The sequence below is a fragment of the Canis lupus genome, chromosome 5 (assembly GCF_003254725.2).
Source record: "Canis lupus dingo isolate Sandy chromosome 5, ASM325472v2, whole genome shotgun sequence".
Taxonomy (NCBI): Eukaryota; Metazoa; Chordata; class Mammalia; order Carnivora; family Canidae; genus Canis; species Canis lupus.
The window spans coordinates 39,952,439-39,972,822 of NC_064247.1; the positions used below are offsets into that span (position 1 = coordinate 39,952,439).

The 20,384-nt window shown below is 41.4% G+C and overlaps 2 protein-coding genes across 23 annotated transcripts in view; one reads left to right on the forward strand and one right to left on the reverse strand.

Annotated features, from left to right (window-relative positions):
• The window catches only part of NCOR1 (nuclear receptor corepressor 1), a 150,400-nt gene extending 144,890 nt beyond the window's left edge, over positions 1–5,510 (forward strand). For 20 of the 22 annotated variants that reach the window (XM_049109479.1, XM_049109481.1, XM_025428247.3 and 17 more), the window contains 3 exons: positions 284–505; positions 2,756–2,935; positions 4,411–5,510. In XM_049109479.1, the coding sequence (XP_048965436.1) occupies positions 284–505; positions 2,756–2,935; positions 4,411–4,598 (590 nt within the window). In that variant the 3' untranslated portion in view covers positions 4,599–5,510. The remainder of the gene's footprint in view (positions 1–283; positions 506–2,755; positions 2,936–4,410) is intronic. The other 2 variants (XM_025428256.3, XM_035716155.2) reach the window with 1 other exon arrangement.
• A 2,121-nt stretch (positions 5,511–7,631) lies between these two features.
• The window catches only part of TTC19 (tetratricopeptide repeat domain 19), a 28,853-nt gene continuing 16,100 nt past the window's right edge, over positions 7,632–20,384 (reverse strand). Inside the window, exons 8-10 of the mRNA XM_035716157.2 lie at positions 11,059–11,213; positions 9,471–9,633; positions 7,632–8,988 (exon numbers count right to left, since the gene is read on the reverse strand). Of these exons, the coding sequence (XP_035572050.1) occupies positions 8,855–8,988; positions 9,471–9,633; positions 11,059–11,213 (452 nt within the window). The 3' untranslated portion in view covers positions 7,632–8,854. The remainder of the gene's footprint in view (positions 8,989–9,470; positions 9,634–11,058; positions 11,214–20,384) is intronic.

Consider the following 20,384-nt stretch of genomic DNA (forward strand, 5'->3'; position numbering starts at 1 on the left):
GATTCAAGAAATACTTTCTGGAAAGATCAGTGAACAAAGAGAAGAACAGCATAGAAACTAGGGAGAAGAAAATGGTTAGCTTTAATAAAAGTGGGTGACTGATTCGTTCTCCCCGAGTTCTCACTGGTGGGTCAAGGCGGCCGGTTGTGGGCCTCAGCGGTGCTGCAGGCAGCTGGCCACACACTGTGTTCCATGGGCCGACAGAGCAGATGGAGTCTGTCCGTTTCTGCTGCTTGTTTTGCCTTTCAGAAGTAAGCAGAAATGTTGTGGTTGTCTCTTTCAGGCTCAGTCAGCTCTCGAGGTCATTCTTTCGCTGATCCCGCGAGTAATCTTGGTCTGGAAGACATTATCAGGAAGGCTCTCATGGGAAGCTTTGATGACAAAGTTGAGGAGCATGGAGTTGTCATGTCCCAACCTGTGGGTGTAGTGCCTGGTGGTGCCAACACCTCAGTGGTAACCAGCGGGGAGACCCGGAGAGAGGAAGGGGACCCATCACCTCATTCAGGTACAGTGTGCATTTTTGTGCCCTGCTGCTGCCTTTCCCAAGTTGTAATGAATGCATCACCATGAGAGCTCATTTTCGTGCTCTCAGAGTCACCTCTCAGGGCGTTAGTTACTTACAGTAAGTTGGGTTTTTGTTTTGTTTTGTTTTTAAACTCTCCTCAGACATTTTAGTAACACGAACAGAAACTTCAAAAAAGATGGAAACTTTTATGCAGAACAACACCCTTCAGCATTGGGTTTTATTTTTGTTTGCATCTAGTCCTTATCTGGATCAACACATTTTAATTGTAGTACAAGTACAGTTTCATATTCTGCTTTTGAATTTTAAAAAGGTGATAGGCTTAAAAGAAGAGCTGTAAAGAGCAAGGAAAGTGTTCTTGTCTGAGAAGCATTGTTCTAGAAGTGTCTCTGTATAGACACACAGACAGACATTAGAACGAGATCATTCACACATCCTGGTAGAAGCAAGCACCCGGAAAACTGACTATAAGCTTCCTTTAAACCCTTTTTTCTTAATCTTTTGAGAACTAGTATCTCTTTTGCTTGAAAATTTACCTGCAGGTCCACAGTTATTACCAGTTTAGGGTTTTTTCCTATTAACATCAGGCAAAAGATCTCACTAAGGTTAAGAAAAAGATCAAAAGAGATCAGGTTTTTATCTTTTTTAATGACATATATTAATTTTAGGACAATATGAATTCACTTCTTGCTCTCAAAGAGGAGCGTGGTCTTCCTCTTTCTGGTCTTACCTCCTGATTTGTGCTGACTGACGTGTACGTTTAGTAAACTTGCAAGTGGTAGTATTGTGGCTGTGGTTGTGTGATCCTCCCGTGGCAGCATTTGCTCTGGGTTTCACACCCCTTTCCTTGAGGAGGGTGCAGTACTCCCAGACTATTCTCGCTCAAGTGTCTTCTTGCTGCCCTTAGACATGAAATGACAGTGTGGCACTTTTCTCAAAACATCCTGTAGACTCCCATCACCTTTTTTTTTTTTTTTTCCTGCCGTCAGTTGCTGTCTAAGAAATAAGGTCAGATGTCCCCCTTTTTGGCAGGTGAAACTTACCTCCCCAAAGAATCCTCTTTTCCTCAATTTCAGTAAGTTAACTAATATGTTAGGAAAATCTGACACACAATGAACACTGAGCATAGTGAGTGTGTTTGTGTCTGAGTGTTGATTTCTACGCTTATGGAAATGTTCTTTTTGTTTCTTTTGTTGGTCTTTCCGTTTCAAAAACATAATTATATTTTTGCTGGTGAGTCTTCACCATATCTGCTATCTCCTAATGATTTTTAGGCCTCTTGACCTCTTTCTGTGGCTTCTCCTGTATCTCATTTTTCCTTTGTACTACTCCTCTTCCTGTTGTGTCCATTCTGGTCTTTGCTGTGTCTTGTTTCCTAAGTTTTTCACCTCCGCCTTTGTGGTTATCATCTGTTCTTTGAGCTCCTTTTGTAAACTGGCTTCATAGATCTTGAAGTTTCTCTTCCGTATACGAAGATCTTTCTCCCTTGTCCTAGGATATCCTCTTCATTACCATCAAGGACTTGCACTTCTTCTTTTTATAGAGTTCAAGGAGTCCATAGAGGGCATTCTACCCACCTTTTTCTGTAGCCACAGGATTTGGCGTGAAGTTGTGCTGGGGCTGAGGAATCCGTCTGCTGCTCACCAGGGCTCTGATCTCTTCTGAGATCTCTTTAATGTTTTGTTCTAGAGAGGGGCATCCCACTCCTGTAAACTTTGGGAAACAGAGCCTGGAATAACAGCAAGGGCCACCAAAACCTGCCAAGCTTCTGCTCGGGTCCAGCAGTGCCATGAAGGGGCTTCTGTTCTACATTTTTTTCTTTTGACATAAAATTTCCTTGGGTAGTGTATGAACTCCTCTACTTCACTCTAAAGTGGTGGGTGAAGAGGTAGTGAGTAGTTAAGAATTTTGTCAACCTGTTTTAATTTCCTTAGTTTCCGTGCTCTAATGTTAGGAAAGAAATGATGTTCCAGAAATTTTGTTTCCTTGGTTACATGTTTTTAAGTTTATGGCATGAGGGCACACCCCTCATTTTAGTTGCTACAAGTAAATTCAGGCTTTTAAATATTAATTTTTTAAACCTCATTGGGTATTAGGACCTGGATTCTTCATGCTACCTGCCACTCTGCTTCTTACTCTTAGCAAGCATTATACAGTCATCAGCATTTTGGTAGGTTTTTAAGTTGAGAACATAATTCCTCTGTGTCAATAGTTAATTTATTTCACTTTTAGGAGGAGTTTGCAAACCAAAGCTGATCAGCAAGTCAAACAGCAGGAAATCTAAATCTCCTATCCCTGGGCAAGGCTACTTAGGAACGGAGAGGCCCTCTTCTGTCTCCTCTGTACATTCAGAAGGGGATTACCACAGGCAGACGCCAGGGTGGGCCTGGGAAGACAGGCCCTCTTCAACAGGTGAGGAACTTGCTAGAAAGGGAGTCTTCAGATGATTCTTATTCAAGCCTTAGTTAGTACTTCTTGTAAAATCAGAAACTTTGGTAGCCTTGTTACAGTATCAGTAGGTTCCAATTTCCAGAGTAGAAACTGAATGCATAGAATCTTAAAAATTTAAAGAATGCAAGGTCTGATGACCATGAACAAAGGAAGACCTCTGAAGACTATCCACTCCTCTCACTTCTCTAGTTTGCCCATAACCAGCACTTGCTACCTGCAAAGCAAGGATGTCTGTGATTTCAGTTCCTCCCTGAACCAGACCTGAGGACCACTCCCCCCAAGTTACCGGGAACCTCTCGTATGAACATTTTTAGAGAAGGTTCTTAGGGAAATACTGAGAAATTAAAGAAAGAAAGAAATGGGAATAGTGTAAAAAGCCATCCTCTCTCCTATGGCTCCCTATGATTACACAAACTGATGAAAAGCATTATTCTAGGATATTTATTGTTTTCCATTTTGTGCTTGCTTGTAAGTTTTTTACCCAAACCTAAGTAACCACAATAATGGTAGTCCTAAAGGGAAAAGGCTACTTTTTTTGTTGTTAAACTAAACTGGGATACTTGGTATAGATATAAATTTTAGGCTTTCACAGAATTATAAGCCATCTTTTCTTAGGAGTTAAATACACAAGTAGTGGAAGAAATCTGAAATGCACTCTTCCCCTTAATTTATTAGTATATAAATTGCATATGGGTATTATACCAGCATAACCGAAGGCCTCTGCTTTATAAAATTGCATTGCATGCAAAATGATTGTGTACTAGTTTGAAAACTTCTAACCTACACAGTGATTGATTGTTCCCCAATCTCTCTCAGGGAAGGAATTAATTTATGAAACTAATTACTTGATAAAATGGTAGGTTTTCCATTTTTAGAGCTTCTTAAGCAGAAAACGGCTTTCTAGGGACAAAGAAACCATCTAGGTACTGGCAGAAGGTAGCAGTGCTGTTGGTAGGTTCACATACCCGTCTTCCAGATCTTGTACCTTTTAAATCGGCTCAGTGAGATCCAGCAGATGACATGCGTCCTGCCACCCCGACTTTCATCCTCTGAGTATTGTACTTCTGCATTTATCTCTAAGAGTCCAGGAGCTCTCGGTGTAGACTCCTAGAGCTTAATATGCAGTAGGTCTGCTTTGAATCTCCACCTGGTTCTAGATTTCACTTAAATATTCAGCCCTAAGCTTTCATTTCTGGGCTTAACAACACTAAGCTCGTGCGTGCTTACTTGTGTCACTCAGCCTTTCAAGATTCTCACTGGTGCCTTATCATATCTATTGTCGTGAAACCTCAGCCCTTCCATGTTTGTTTCATTTCACTCTTGGTGCCACAAGACCATTTCAGTAGAATAATTGTGTCCTCCTCCATCTTATGGAATTTGTGCGTTCGGAACAGCAGCTGTGCTCATGACAGTGAAAACAGTTTTTCTTTTGTCAGGCTCAACTCAGTTTCCTTATAACCCTCTGACTATGCGGATGCTCAGCAGTACGCCACCAACACCGATTGCATGTGCCCCCTCTTCTGTGAACCAAGCAGCTCCTCACCAACAGAACAGGATCTGGGAGCGAGAGCCTGCCCCACTGCTCTCCGCACAGTACGAGACTCTGTCGGATAGTGACGACTGAACTGCACAGAGAAGGGGTCTTGGTGGGGCCAGGGTGTGGGGTGGGGAGCTCTTGTTTTTGTTGGTTTTATTTTTAATGGCAGGTCACAAACCTGTCCTCCTCTGACTTGTGCCCAGAGACTTTTCAGGAGAGCCTGGACCATGGATGATGAAGAAATGATGGAAATTTATTTGCAGAGTCAAATGGGGGGAGGGACAGGGAGACTGCCTTTGACACAGGCAGTTCAGTGAATTATAATAATAGTGGAGGGTTGAAATGTAGAGTTTTTAAAAAGTGGACAATTCCTGTTCTTACATCTGTTTGTAAAGAAAACCATAATGTCTTTAAATCACTTTTCTGTAAATAGAGGACCTTTTTTGCAGTGTTTCCCCTTGCTGTAGTACTTGGTGTACTTATGTTCAAATCAGCGCAGCCACTTTGGGGGTAATTTTAAAAACAAACTCCGCACCTATCTTTTTAACCCTTGCCTTCTAAACAACCTCACACAGCCCAGTTACATAATGTTGGCTGTCACGGGCATTGTACTTTTATCCAATTTTGTTTTCTCTAAATTCAGATTTCCAGTGATGTTTCAAATCTTGTGGAGATGTTTAGATTTTTAACAGAGACCCTATCATAAAATCTGTACATTACGTATTAGGGTCAAAGGTAGGAGAAGCAAAATTCTGCCATACTGTAAATTTCCAGTGCAGGCTTTAATTTTTTTTTAATTAGTAGCACTGAAAAAATATTACTGCATGGGTATGTTATAGTTCATTTTTTAAAAGTTAAAAAAAGGCTTATTTGAGGCATCCCTCACTGTTATGCACACTGGTGACTTTAACCATGCCCCTAAGTTTCTTCTGCATCTGATGCAGCCCAACAGAGCTTTTGTTTTGAAATAAATTTGACTACCCTGTCCATAGCCACATAGATCATGTGTGATTTAAGGCTCTTGATGTCTCAGGTTTCAAAGGAAAAACTAGTATCTTTCCTCTAGGTTGCTCGGGATTATTGGTTGAGTTAGAAGATAACAATCTGCATAGAATCTCCTCCGTCTCTTAGTCTCTTAGATTTACTTTGCACGGCATCCTGAGGTCTCGCAGTTTGGTCTGCTCACCATGAGCCAGTGTTTATTCTCCCTTTGATTCCTTGTGGGCAGGAGTTTATCGTTGAATTTTTTTCATTTCATGGAATCTCAAGGAGCAAACACTTTCAAAGAGTGAATTTTAAACTAATTACAGTACTTGATGGTCCGTTTCATCCTTTAACAGTTGATTGTTGAATTGAGTTTGTCCCCCGTACCACTAAAGCATGGCATCAAAACACATCCTTCTGTAGCAGGAGGACAGGAACTGTTTTGGAAGGGTGCCACTGAAGATGAGAAAGGAGAGACAGAGGTCTCTCAAGATGATACAGATTAGCACTTTATGGACTTCTAAATACTGAAGCCTCTAAAGCAAGCCAGTGGTGTGGTAACCACTGACTGTGCCTCCTCTGTCACAGGTTTCATAGGCCTGAGACCCTCGTGTCGCCCTTAGCAATGGGGTCTGATCCCTGTTTTGATAATGAAGGTACTGGCTCAGGGCTCCGTCCACATACTTAGTAAACGACAAGGACAGGCCAGGAGTTAAGCTTTCACGCCTGCTGCTACTCCACCCTCCCAGACTGGAGGTCCTCACCATCAGCTTTAGAGCAGATTTAGTGATCAGATTCCTTCTACTTGGAGAGTTGGTACTGCTCTATCATACATACACAGAAAATGCTAATGTGAATGAAAAACAGTAACTAAATGTTCCACATAACAGTATCTTAGATTTCACTAATTCATGGTGTCATCAGACCCAAGAGAGATGCTATTTTTCTATGACCCTGAAGGTCTTGAGCGATTCCAAATCAGAAGAGTGTTTGAGAACATGTTGGGTGAGAGCCTAACTTTTTCCTGCCCCCCAGCCTCAAGTGAATGGCTGTAACCCCTCCCCCACTCCAATCTCATCACAGTGCACGTGTGCTCTGCTGTTCCCTCTGCCATTACTGGGAGAAGAGATTTCAGAATGGAAGATAAAATCCAGTCCCATTTCTTAGTTCAGAACACTGAAAGGCCAGAACTGTCACGTGGCTTACCTACAGAGCAAACCATCTGGGAGGCCGGACGTCCAGCGTGGCAGGACCAAATGGCAGCCGGCACCGAGAATGGCCAAGGACTCGTGGACGTCAGCTGAAGGCCAAGGCAGGACCTCTGTGCAGGCTGAGATTTCAGCGTTCTGAAGCTGCATCCTTGTGCATGACTTTTTAGCACCCCAGAACTAGATTAAGGTCTTCCTATACTGTTCGGAGCAGTAGTCTGACAGCCAGGTTTCCGGTGCATGTTTATGATTGGAAGTTTCATGATGTTTTCATCTTGGTATGCTGATTCCATTTTTAAATATTTATGCCCTGAAAACTCTGGTGACACAGTTCAAACACTTAAATTACACTATTTTAAACAATTCACTTTTGAAATCAGACCAGTCAGCAAAGTCCGTTCTCCTGCTTTGCTACCTTGTTTTACAACTGTGCAAATGAACTCTCCTGGACACACCCACACAGAGAGACTGAGAACACCTACGGTTTTTTCAGCACTGGGACGGGACCATGAGCTGAAACCTTGTGGAGGATCAAACATTCTTAAATAAAACCTGGAGTGACGAATCTAACTTGCACTAAACCCTGCAATTGTGAAAAGGTGAAAACATTCTCAGTGCAGATGGTGAGTAGCTAACTAGTTGATAATTTTTCAAAAATCCCCAACAATAAATTAAGACTGGGTTGTGCTAAAAATTGGATTTCTATTCTATTTCTCATCAGTCTTGATGAAAGGAGCTAGTTGGGTGGTAAAAGAGGAGCTTAGGCAGGAAGCAGGAAGAAACTTAGATCTGCAAAATATAAAATTCTAGTTTTCATCTAACCCCTGAGGATTTGGACCTCAAGGTTTCTAGCATTTTGGTTTTTTCTTAACTCTTTAGTAAGTTATTTCTTAGGAGGAGAAACTCAAAGATTACGGAATACATACAGTGTTGTTGTAGAGTCTCTAGTTTATTATGAAAGGATTCTTCCAGTATTTACACAGGAAACAAAAATATCTGTTTATCATTCCCACTCACACCCCCACCCCCGAAGGCTTACCAACAGTAATAGTGTTCCTTCACGGCACCTACAAAAATCGCCTCTCCCTTAGGCAAATGGCTCTTTGCAAGACTTCGGAGGTCAGAACATCCATTACCTAGCTTGTGTGCATATGCTTTATGCATCTGAGGCAGTGTGATAAGGCTCTTTCAACACAGTAGTCTATTCATTCAAGGTCATCTGACCAAATACACTCTCCCGAGACCCCGAGAGACCCTCACTGGTCCCTTCCTTTATAGATGAGAACAGAGACCCAAATGCAAACAGCCAGGACTAGGATCCAGATCAGTGATCCTTACTGTACCAGCATTACATATTGGAATTACCAGGGGTATCTTACACATTACACTTGTGAGGCCCTACCCTGAGACCGAAGGTGTCGGGGTGCAGCCTGGGCACGTGCACAGGACTCTGTTCAGGGACCCAGGCTGCAGAGGGAGTGGAGTGCTCCAACAGCACTGACCAGAGCTCATATCATTCCTTTTCCCCTCTTTTTCATAGTCCTATGTCACCAGATCTAAAAACATACAGTTCACTTTTATTTATAGTGAAATGGGTGTATTTTCAAGGGCCTAATTCCTACTTTAAGACTTCATGCTGGACGCTGGTACAAACCAAGACAATACTTTTGCTCTGTTACGCATTACATCCCACACTGGGCTTCATGAAATAGAGAAGAAAAAGAACTCACCATAATCCCTCTTTGCCATGAGACAGGTAGCTCTGCTCTGCCAGATATCGATAAAATGAAAAAGAGGGTAGCAAATCAACAGACCAAAATCAGAGGCTAGAGATGCCTGGCTGAATCCGCACACACCCACCCACAGAAAACTGGACTGTCTCCACCCCACTACACTGAGACCAGCACACACACGGCACCTCACTTGACATCTGTCCTTAGAAGTCGGAATCAGCCAGGGGTGAAAGTTGTTTTTCCATTAAAACGACAAAAGTGGCAGTGTACACAACTTGTCCTTCACCACAGCTAAGTTGACAAAACTTGAATATCAAGGAGAAAGGATTAAGCCATTGATTTGGGTGTCACTGAGACCAGAATTATCACTGTTGCTGAAAATTCCCTACAACAAAAAGGGATTTAGCACTTCATAAAATTAAGTTAAAGGTCTACTTTTTCTTGACAGCTCAGCCAACTCTTCCCTGATGTGCTGCATAGAAACCTCATCTCTTTTCAGCTCTGCTTGCTTCAGCGCTTCCTGGTAGATCTCCTTTGCTTGTGCATATCGTTCTAAAATAACCCAGAGAGAAGGGAGAACAGAGAGAAATGTAGGTTTTCAAAGTGATTCTGCAAGATTCTGCCGAGCAAACACTAGTGACAGTATGCGTTTAACCTGCTGTGTCCTTTTGAAGCGCTGGGCGGTCACTGCCTCATCTCACCCCCTTTTGACCAGCGGCTCAGGCTGCGAGCCGGCCCAGGCCTCGACCCAGTGAGTGGGGCCCCGCTCCATCGGCCAGGGACAGCACCAATGACACTTTCTCTAGCTTCCAGGGGGGTCACCGGCTAGTGCAGGGCCATAGGAGTTATGTGACTTGAACACAATGGTACTTCAACCAAACATACATCCTTTTGGGGGGGGATGGTCAGCCAGCCTTTTAATTCTGAAGCTTCCTGACTGCCCCTCGGCCCTCCCTAGAACCACTTCACAGATTCGTACATCCAGTGACCCCCTTCCCTAAAGTCAAAGCAGTCTGGCTTCGGTGGCGCCCTACCTCTGTGCATCAGGATGGCGGCCAGGTTACTGAGCAGCATGTGCAGCTCGGGGTGCTCTATCTGCCTCGCCAGGTCGGACGCCTTCTGCACATAAACGCAGGCCTCATCGAAGCGGCCCTGTGCATCCAGGGTGGTAGCCAGGTCACTCATCAGCACGATGGTCTACACACAAGAGAAAAAACAGCCATTTAAAAAAAAATAGCAATGCAGATTCAACATTAACTTGGGAGTTTGGCAAACTGAATATATGCTTAAGATCTCATGTTTCCTAGCATTCCATAGAAGGTGAAGGGCTCAGCCTTTAACAAACTGCGTACGTTTATCATTCATATTACACAACAGACAGCATTAGTTCGACTCTTGAAAACGATACAAATCTAGAAACTAGGGAACAGGATATTACTTACTAATCTATTTATCAAATTCGAAGCACCAAAACCAACCAACCAACCAGCAAGAAGAAGCTATAACTGATCTCATTTAAAGTTCAGCAATCCCGAGAAGCCGGCCTCCAGCACATTATGTCATTCCTGTTGGTGACTCTGAGACTCATCGAGAAGAAGAAATATATATATTATTGATTTTATGAAGATTCCATTTAAGAGTTTTTAAAATGTTGATACTAAGGCAGACCCCACCTCATCCCCTTAAAGTCATGCCTTTTTAAGCCTCAGTTCTAGTACTTGTGATTAGAATTCCAGATTTATCTTCTTCTTCCTCAGTGACAGTCCCTGAAAGGGACTCTGTCACCTCCCCTGAGGATAGGAGAATTACAGCCCAAGGACTTGTCCTGCCCATCAACCCGGCCTTGGGACATGTTCAGTCAAGTTAAAATTTCTGTGTCCCATGCTGGGGGTACCAGGCAATCTCAGACAAGTGATCCGGTTCTCACCTCTAAGAACTTAGGGGAGAAGCACTAAGATTTCAGTTTAGTGCATTCAGTGTAGAATTCTAACAGCTCTGCACGGTGCGGTTCAATACTATGTCGGCAGTTCCAACTTTTCAGTGCAGTCCCTCTCTCCTTCTTCTCCCCCCCCCCCCCCCCCGCCCCCGGCATTTTACCTGTGGGGTGAGGGAGGCAAGAACCTTCACATGGTAACCTGTTCCTCCTAAGATTCTGACTAAGATTCAGGATTGCAGAGCACTGTGCTGTGTACCCTGAGGGCCTGAAAGCACCAGTGCCCGGCTCACTCTACTGTTTGGAAAGGCTGCTCTGCTGTGTAAACCAATATGCCTGCAGAATGCTCTGGGCAGACCCAGTAATTGATGTGAGGTCTCAAATCCTTTAAAAGAAAAAAATTTTTTAAAAGAAATCTCTACGCACACACAATGTGGAACTCAAATTCTTGACTTCAAGATCAAGAGTCACACGCTCTCTTGGCTGAGCCTGCCAGGCGCCCCTCAAATCCTTTTTGAACCAAGGAGTTGGGGGTAGGAGAGTGGAGACAAGAAAAGGAACGGGCTGGGGCACAGAGGGAAACACCTAGGACCATTGCTGGAGATCTGTCCCCAGTGAGTGTGGCATTTCACACCTGGATATTCTGAAAGCTTTGTTTTCTGGTTCCTCTTGCTGCTCTTCTCCCTTACCTGTGGGTGTCTTTCTCCTAGCATTTCTTCAGAAATCTGCAGTGCTTTTTCATACATCCTCTGTGCCTGTGACGGCTGCTTGGAGAATAGAAGGTAGCGAGCATAGGTGTCTAAGCACATGCCCAGGAGGAGGTGGGTGCTGGCTTTCTCTTCCACTAAGAAGGAAATAAGAGCATTGCTGGCATATAAGCACAATACAGAAAGTGAGGCAAAGAACTGGCCAAGCTTCTTTAACCTCTTGCTTGTTACCAAGGCCCACAAAAATTTCAGTGTGTTGTGGTGGGGAGGGAGGACATGTTTCCCCAAGAAGCAATTCTCAGACACCTACTGGTGTCTGAGAATTCATCAGACACAGTATCAGATACCACAGGTTAAGGGTTCAGTCCTACCAGACCACACCCCCTTCCTGCATCAGACACCAGTCACAAGCCCCGTGCTTCTGCCCACCAGAGAGCTACACACTGGAGTTGCCAGTACGACCGCCTCCAACTAAGGATGCCAACTGCACGTCCAGGTTATCACCTGTGCTTCTGACCAACTAGCTACAAATCAGAGGTTCCTGGGACTTCCTCCTTCGGTTATGTTCATTTGCTAGAGCAGCTCACAAAACTCAGAACATTTTACTTACTAGATTACTGTTTATTATACAAGGACATAACTCAGAAACAGCCAGATGGAAAAGATGCACAGTGCAAAGTACGTGGGAAGGGGCACAAAGCTTCTATGCCCTCTCTAAGAGCACCAACTGTCCCAGCACCTCCACACGTTCATCAACCCAGAATCTCTGAGCTCTGTCTGGGTTTGCATGGAGGCTCCATTACACAGTCATGATGATTAAATTACCGACCACTGGTGGTTGATTAAACCTACAGCCCCCACCAGGTCAGGGGTTGGGAATGAACATTCAATCCTCTAACTATAGGGCTGGACCTCTAGACACGCATCTTTTAGGTGATGTCCCAAAGTCTCATTAACATAACAAAAGACACCTTTTATCACTCAACACAAGAAATCCACCCATGGGTTTAGGGAGCCCTGAGCCAGAACTGGGCAAAGACCAAGTATATATGAGAAATAGATTTTGGTCATCTGAATGACCACATCTTAAAATCACGATATTGCAATATCCAATTAAATGACAAACTTTTCCTCACATTTTTCTTTTAAAGATTTTATTTTTTTGAAGTAATATCTGCACCAACATGGAGAACTTACAACCCCAAGATCAAGAGTTGCACGCTCTTACTGACTAGGCGAGCCAGGTGCCCTGCTTTCCCCCACATTTTAAGTGAGACTTTGAGTCCATACCTTAAGATACGAAGTATTATTTTTAAGTTGAAACTGTATTTAGCAGAAACAAGTAAGATAAATTCCAAGAATTAGTTAACAACCAAGAAAGTATAGGGCAAATGAAAGTGTTCTCAGGTGCATAAAGGGCAGTGTGGGAAGAGACCAGAAAACATTCAGAATCCTGAACTAGAAAGTCACAAGCCAACTGAAAGAACAGTTACTCCCATTTGGTGAAGAAGATGATTAAAGGCTGCAATGATATAGCAACTTTGGACAAATTACAACATTGACTACACAATGTCTGAAAAGGAACCAACTTAAAACACCTACTGCCACATGAAGCAGAGCATGCAGACCTCAAGAACAGGTATGAGAAGCAAGCCCACAAATAAAGACCCAAGAGAAAAGACACAAGTAACATGGACGCCGTGATGACCTAGACTGCAGGGAGATTCTGCGCCCGGCTCAGCTCAAAATGAACATTCACAAAAGTGTTTACCACAGATGAACTTAGGCAACCAAACCATGACACACCCGACTGATGATGATGTTTGGTTGGGTTTATCTGATGGCAAATTCACATGAAACACCTTTCCTTCCCTACCCTCAAAGTTTCAGGAAACGTACAAAAGGCAGACAGAATTTAAAGATGGTTATGGAATCAAGTAACAGGATGACCAATTATTGAAGAGAGTGTTTAAAAAAGGCCAAGCACATGGAGTGGGTGAAGACAGCTGTGGACACATCATCAGAGGGTAAAAGTTAAGAAACAATGCAAAGCAGAAATCCAAAGTGACTTGCTCTGACTTAATTATACACAAAAGATCTATAATCATCTAATAAAACCAAACTAGGGGCAGTTTTAAATAGACTGCCTTAAGAATATACTTTCAAAAAACACAAAAGTTATTTTCATAAATAACAAAAAGTATACATAAATTTATGGATAAATACAAAAAAGCAAAGAGAAGATGGCTCCAGCTACCTACTACACATAAAGATCCCACATCAGGAAGGAACACTGAAACCAAATATCTAACTATGAGCAAAAATGCTGAGCAAAAGCTTCTAGAATCGAGAAGCAGCTTAACATTAACAGTACTGCGAGATAATCTAATGGAAAAAAGGCAGCTGAAAATGAGAAGAATGAGACAAAACTATGTTCCTGTCAAGTACAAACAAAAGTTCGGGAAGTAATTTATAACAGTGAGAAGACTCAGAACTAAAATACATGTTCTTCAAGAACGTTTAAAGGCAAAGCCTGTTTGCCATATACCAAAAATATCACAAAACAATGTATAATTATTCCAACTCTGGAAATTCTATGCTTCAAAAATGACTTCTGACTCCTATTTCTGGGATTTCTATTAATTCTCTTCAAATATTTCTATATTTTAAAAAAAGTTCTTTTTACATTTTACGGTCAGAAAGTATGATAAAGTGACAGGTAATTCCAGTGGAAAACCATCACCACTGTGGTCAACAATGGAAATTAACCAGAACGGAAAAAAAGATGGTGAAGCTTTATAGAAGTAATTTATGAGGTAAAATTTTAGCCATAGTATTTTTTTCATTGTTAAAAAATGCATTTTAAATTCATATCACACTTTGTAGTATGAAAAATGAAAATAATTTCTGGAGAATCTACTTCTCTAAAAACAAGACTAAGGGAGAAACAAAAAAGGCTCCTTAATAAAACGTTTAGCATATGGCCAAGAGAGAACTTCACAGCTTTAATAAAGTACCAAAAGAATTCCTTTTCTAAGCAGTAACATTTAAAATATAGATTCTTGAAATATTACTATAAAAACTGCTAGAAATTAGACAAGAACAAATCAGATAGCCACTAACAACCGAGACATACACTGGGGTTGTTGTTCAGATAGAGCTTCCCCCAAAGTTTTATTTGAATCTGAAAAGGAAGTCATATTTAAGTAATTCGTTTTACAAGTTATTTCTAACCAGAGAAAAAGGTAAACTACCTCAAATCTGTCCATGAAAGAAACAAGATTCAGCACAGGAATTCTTACTCAAAATATCAGCAAATGGAATTGTCAAATGCACAAAGGAAATGAGCAAGCAACAATTTTTCCAGGAATATGAGAAAGGATGGATCATTGTATTTAATGTATCAATCTATCATATTAGGCTTATATAAACACAGACTAAAAGGATTGTGATAAGATATGGGTTCTGAATAGAGGCTTTTGGTTCTAGTAATAATGACTGGTGATCTGGAAATCCTCTGCTTTGAAAGTGAGATAAAGTCTATCCTTTAATGCACAGCTGAGCTCCCGAGAAGGAAATCCCAAGGGCTGAACAACAGCAGTAAGATAAAACCCAGAATAGAAAGCGGGGAGGACTTGACACCACAAAAGCCCAGTTTGTGTTGGTTTTGTGGGGTGGCCTGAGTGTCTCTGTGATCCAGAACTGAGTTCAACTTTTGCAAATCAGAGAATTGGATCTGAAGCTCCTTGCATAAACCAGAATGAGTGTCATAGGCTTTGTGTGCCGCCTGCCCATACCCTGTCCTCACCAGGAACCACAGGGAAGCTTGCATGGGCCGGACCGGGATCTAGAGGGGAGAAGGAGCACCATAGAAATCTCTAATCATAGGCCTAAGCCATATGGAGCTTGAGGTCTACGTTTAAGCATCTATTTCGGCTTGAACCTGAGTGCCTGGAATAAAAACATCCCCGAGTCTCATCTTCCAGCTAAAACCCTGCAACAAATGAATTTATCATCCAAACTAAGCGTGAAACTTCACAATAAAGGAGCATCAGCAGACAATAAAAAATGAGCCTTACCCTCAAGAATTTTAGATAATCAACTAATCCAAGACTATAAACTAAGTAGGTTTTTGAGTAATTCCTTATGTGTCCAGTATGGTCCACCTGAGAGCCTTGCACGTGTTCTTCCTTTGCCTAGAATTTTCTTCCTTTAGAGACTGCGGCATGGCTTATTCCCTCCCATTCTTCAGGCTTCTTAACAACGAGGCCTTCCTGGACCCCTGTATATGACACTGTACAGCCCCCTACACATTCCCTGTGCACACATCCCCTCACATACATGTCTCCATAGCACTTCATCATCTTTGTATATACTATCATTTATTGGATAGACAGTGTTTATTATGTGTTTCTCCTCCACTAGAAATTGAGCTCCACGAGGTAGCAATTGCCTTTTATTGACAGCTGTCTCTCAGTACCTAGTAACATGCCTGGCACATAACAGGCATCCAAAAAATATTTCTTGGAGGACTGGTTGAATGAATGCACAAATAAAAATCAATAATTAAAAACATAAAGGTACTGAACTAAAGATAGAAGAGATACAATGAAACCAAAAATTAACTGATTCTATCACATCCAAAGTTTAATCTCTATATATGAAATGCCCTCAAGTGAAAAGACGAACACAAAAAGATATGTAACCTACAAAATATAAATTTATGTATTTGGCTAAAATACATAAAGAACTCATAAATCATTTAAAAAAGACAACCCTTCAAAAAAGATACGCAAAGGATATAGAGAGACAATTTTCAGAGCAGGAAATCCAAATGGTCAATAATACATGAAAAGATGTTCTGATTCTCTGGCAATCAAAAAAAAACACTGAAACCACAATGAAATTCCATTTCACACCCACCAGATCATCAAAAAACAAAGTCCAACAACAACAAATATACAAAGCAACAACACAAACACACTGCTAGTGAAAATGTAAACTGGTAAAACCACATTGATAAGCAAACTGGTAATACCTAGCATACGCCCCCCAGCAATTCCACTCTTAGGTACATTCCGGAGAGAGTAGTTCCCATGCCTGCACAGAGACATGGGTTCAAGAAGGTTCAAGGGGCTATTATTTATTTCCCACAGTACAACATTCATCCGGTGGGATACTAGACCACAATTGGAGGGAATGGACCAATTAGGGCCATCACTAGAGCCTGTATCACTCCTTACCCTTTACCCCCTACCACAGTGGACCAATTAGAGGGAGTCACCCCTTCTTGACAGATACAACCCAGCAGACCTGTGGTTTGGCAAGGAAACAGACCTTTGTGAGAGGAAAACCGATGCATTAAGTATCAACATGGATAAATCTCAACAAAATAATGCTGAGTAAGAAACTGCAGAAACAAGTGTATAATAGGATACCATTCATATAAAGTTTGAAAACACACTGGGGCGCCTGCGTAGCTCAGTTAAACGTCTGCCTTCTGACTTTTGGGTTCTGGGATTTAGCCCCGAATTGTGCTCCCTGCTCGATGAGAGGGAGATGTGCTTCTCCCTCTCCCTCAGCGCCTGCTTCCCCCGACCTTGTGGTTCTCAAATAAATAAAATCTTTAAGAAAATTTAAAAATATACTAGCCTCACTTTATATTGTTTACTGATATATACAACTGTAATAAACAGGCCTAAGAATGATAAAGATCAAAACCAAATTAAAAGAACAAACAAAACCCACCAAAATCAGAATAGTATCTACACCAAGTGGGAGTACGCCTGGGATTAAACTTAGAAAAAAAAAAAAGAATTCTGAGCACATACGGTAAATACTTAAATTTGACAAAGTGAAGGGGGAAGGTATACAGTTATCTGTGAAAGTCACTACATTTCATTTTTGTTTGAAATCTTTAAAAAAAAAAAAGCCACAGAACTTTTCTGAATGTTTAAGACAATAATATGGACTATAAACTGGAGAAATTTCCAAAATATAAAGAAGCTGAGGGAGAGAATAAATATAAAGAGAAGAGAGAGGCAGATATTTCAGTAACAGACACACCTGGATAAAAGACCACACTAAGTAGAAGCAATGTTCACAGAGATGTATTCAGAAGCTCACAAGACCTGAATCTCAGAAATGAAGGTTCATCACAGACCAAGCAACATTCAGAAAGAGATTAAGCCCCCTAACCTTATGCTAACAAAACCTCCCAACTCCTACAAAGCAATCCATCATGAACAAGCTATCCCCAAAAGAAGGCAAATAAGTTGTCTGCAAAATTTTCTGCAATAAATCCCAGTAAGTCTAAAATTGCGATCATAGAGAAAAAACAAGTAGAGAAAGGGAAAGGCAGAAGAATGCTTTACTGTACTCCTCTCATCTTACAGAAGCAACTGAGAGCCCTATGTACGCCATCCTTCCAAATTGTAAGCGGAAGGAAGTTTAGTGAGGAGAAAGTCTCTATGGCAGGAACAGAGAACAAAGCTAAAAAAATGGAACCATTTTTTAAAAAGATTTTATTTAATTAATTGAGAGAAAGCATGAGAGCATGAGCAGGGGAGGGGAGGGGCAGAGGAGAGGAAGTAGCAGGCTCCCCGCTGAGCAGGGAGCCCAACAGGGCCTAGATCCCAGGATTCCAGGATCTTAATCTGAGCTGAGGGCAGCGCTTAACTGACTGAGCCACCCAGGTGCCCCTGAAAGCATCTGTTTTTTACGTGTGAAAATTAGCCCAGGATCGAGTCCCACATCGGGCTCCCTGCATGGAGCCTGCTTCTCCCACTGCCTGTGTCTCTGCCTCTCTCTCTCTCTGTGTCTCTCATGAATAAATAAAAATAAAATCTCTTAAAAAAAATTTTTTTAATTAAAAACTAAACAAAAAAAAAAAAAAGAAAACAAAAATTAGACCAAACATCACTCTCAATGCTGATTTCAAACAGACTTTGAGATTTTGTATAACAAGACAATGATATTCAGATTAGGTTTAGATTGTCTAAACATAGACTCCTACAAAAGACACAAAAAAGAAAATGAGTTTTAAAAGTTTAATGGTAAGATAATCAATGTAAAACAAATTTGTGACCAAAGTATTGGGTTTTGTTTTAGAAAAACAAAACATTGTTTTCTAGTGCAGGGTAACTCACAATGACGATACGTATCTAGGACTGTTTAAACAGCATAAAAACATGTATGAAGAAAAAAAAATCACAAAGCCAAACTATCTTGTCTAGAATTAGACAAAATCAGCAAGGACACAGGACCTGAATAATACTTTAGGCCAACTGGATCTATCCAACATATATGGAACACTCCACCCAACAACAAAGGCATACACATTCTTCTCAAATGTACATGCAACAGTGTCTAGGACAAATCATACACTAGGACCATAAAACAAGTCTCAATACATGTAAAAGAACTGAAATCGGGGCATCTGGGCGGCTCAGTCGGCTTGAGCATCTACCTTTAGCTCAAGTCATGATCCCGGGACCCTGGGATCTCCCAGGTACAGCTCTCTGCTCAGCAGAGAGCCTGCTTCTCCCTCTCCCTCTCCCTCTGCCTTCCCCGACTCTGACAGAGTATGCTGTCACTCACTCTCTCAAATAAATAAAAAAATGTAAAACAAATAAATAAAAATAAAAGTACTGCAATCATTAAAAGTATTTTTCTAATCACAATGGGATGAGCTTAAAAATCAGCAAGACAAGGAAACACTGAAAATTTATACATATATGAAAATTAATCAACACGCTCCAAAATATCCCAAGGATCAAAGAAATCACAAAGAAAATGAGAAAATACTTTGAAATAAATGAAAACACAACATACCAAAATTTTCAGGATGCAGCTAAAATGAGAGGGAAATTTACAGTTGTAAATGTCCGTATCAGAAAAGAAAGATTTCAACCAACAACCTGATCTTCCACCAAACAAACATGAAAAGGAGCAAAACAAACCCAAACCAAGCAGGAGAGAGAAACCAGTCAGGAAGGTCCTACATAAATTGAGGGTAGTAAACACAATGTAAACAAATTTAACAAATCAATGAAGGCATCACATTCCAGCAAACTCTTGCAGAGTACTTAATGAGTGCTGGCCACAGTCCTGGAGCATCTAACTCCCCTAAGAACTCTACTAGGTAGACATAGGTTCTACTCTTATTCCTGTTCCATTCATGAGGAAACCAAGGAAAGAAGTTACACATCTTGTCTGCAGTCACACTGTAAGAAGTAAACGAGCCAGAATTCAAACTCAAACTCTGGACTTCCAACATTCATGACACCAAATACGTGACCAAAAATAGTTCCACTTCCCAGAAGTGTTTTGATTATTAAAACATGAAAATGAATGAAACTTTCAGCTCAAGGAAAGGAGAAAGCAATCAATGGGGGAAAAACAATCTCTTAAAGAGAGGAAATAAAGAACTGAGAAAGGAATATAACCTCAGAACAGAACACGGTCAGTTACACTTTAAAAATACAATTCCAGGGAAGCCTGGGTAGCTCCGCAGTTGAGCATCTGCCTTCAGCTCAGGGATGGAATCCCGTATCGGGTTTCCCGCAGGGAGCCTGCTTCTCCCTCTGCCTATGTCTCTGCCTCTCTCTGTGTGTCTTCATGAATAAATAAAATCTTTAAATAAATGAAAATAAAAATATAATTCCAGGGACGCCTGGGTGGCTCAATGGTTGAACGTCTGTCTGCCTTTGGCTCAGGGCGTGATTCTGGGGTCCTGGGATCAAGTCCTGAATCGGGATCCCCGCAGGGAGCCTGCTTCTCCCTTTTCTCATGACTCTGCTTCTCTCGGTCTCTCTCATGAATAAATAAATAAAATCTTAAAAAAAAATACAATTCCATAAAATTTCTTCTAGGAAAACACAGATCTCTCCCAATATTTTTTACTTGTGCATTCATTTATTCAAGATATTTACTTTTATCTTTTTTAAAGTAGGCTCCATGCCCAACATGGGGCTTGAACTCTCAACCCCAAGATCAAGAGTTGCATGCTCTGCCAACTGAGCCAGCCAGGCGCCTCCCCCCATTCAAGATATTAATGCTGTGTTCTTGGCACTGTCCTACATACTGAAATCAAATCAAGAAAACAGAAGAAATTTAAATATATGAGTAATCAAGGAAAGAAGAAAAAAAAAAAAAGTTGCCAGAGAAACACCTCTAAAGGAAATCTGGCCCATAAGGTTTCCCATCTCTCCCTCTCCTTGGGCCTCCCTCCTCCCTTGGACACTACAATATTTAAATTAGGCCAATTAACAACCCTACCACAGCCCCTACGTGTTCGGATCAAAGGA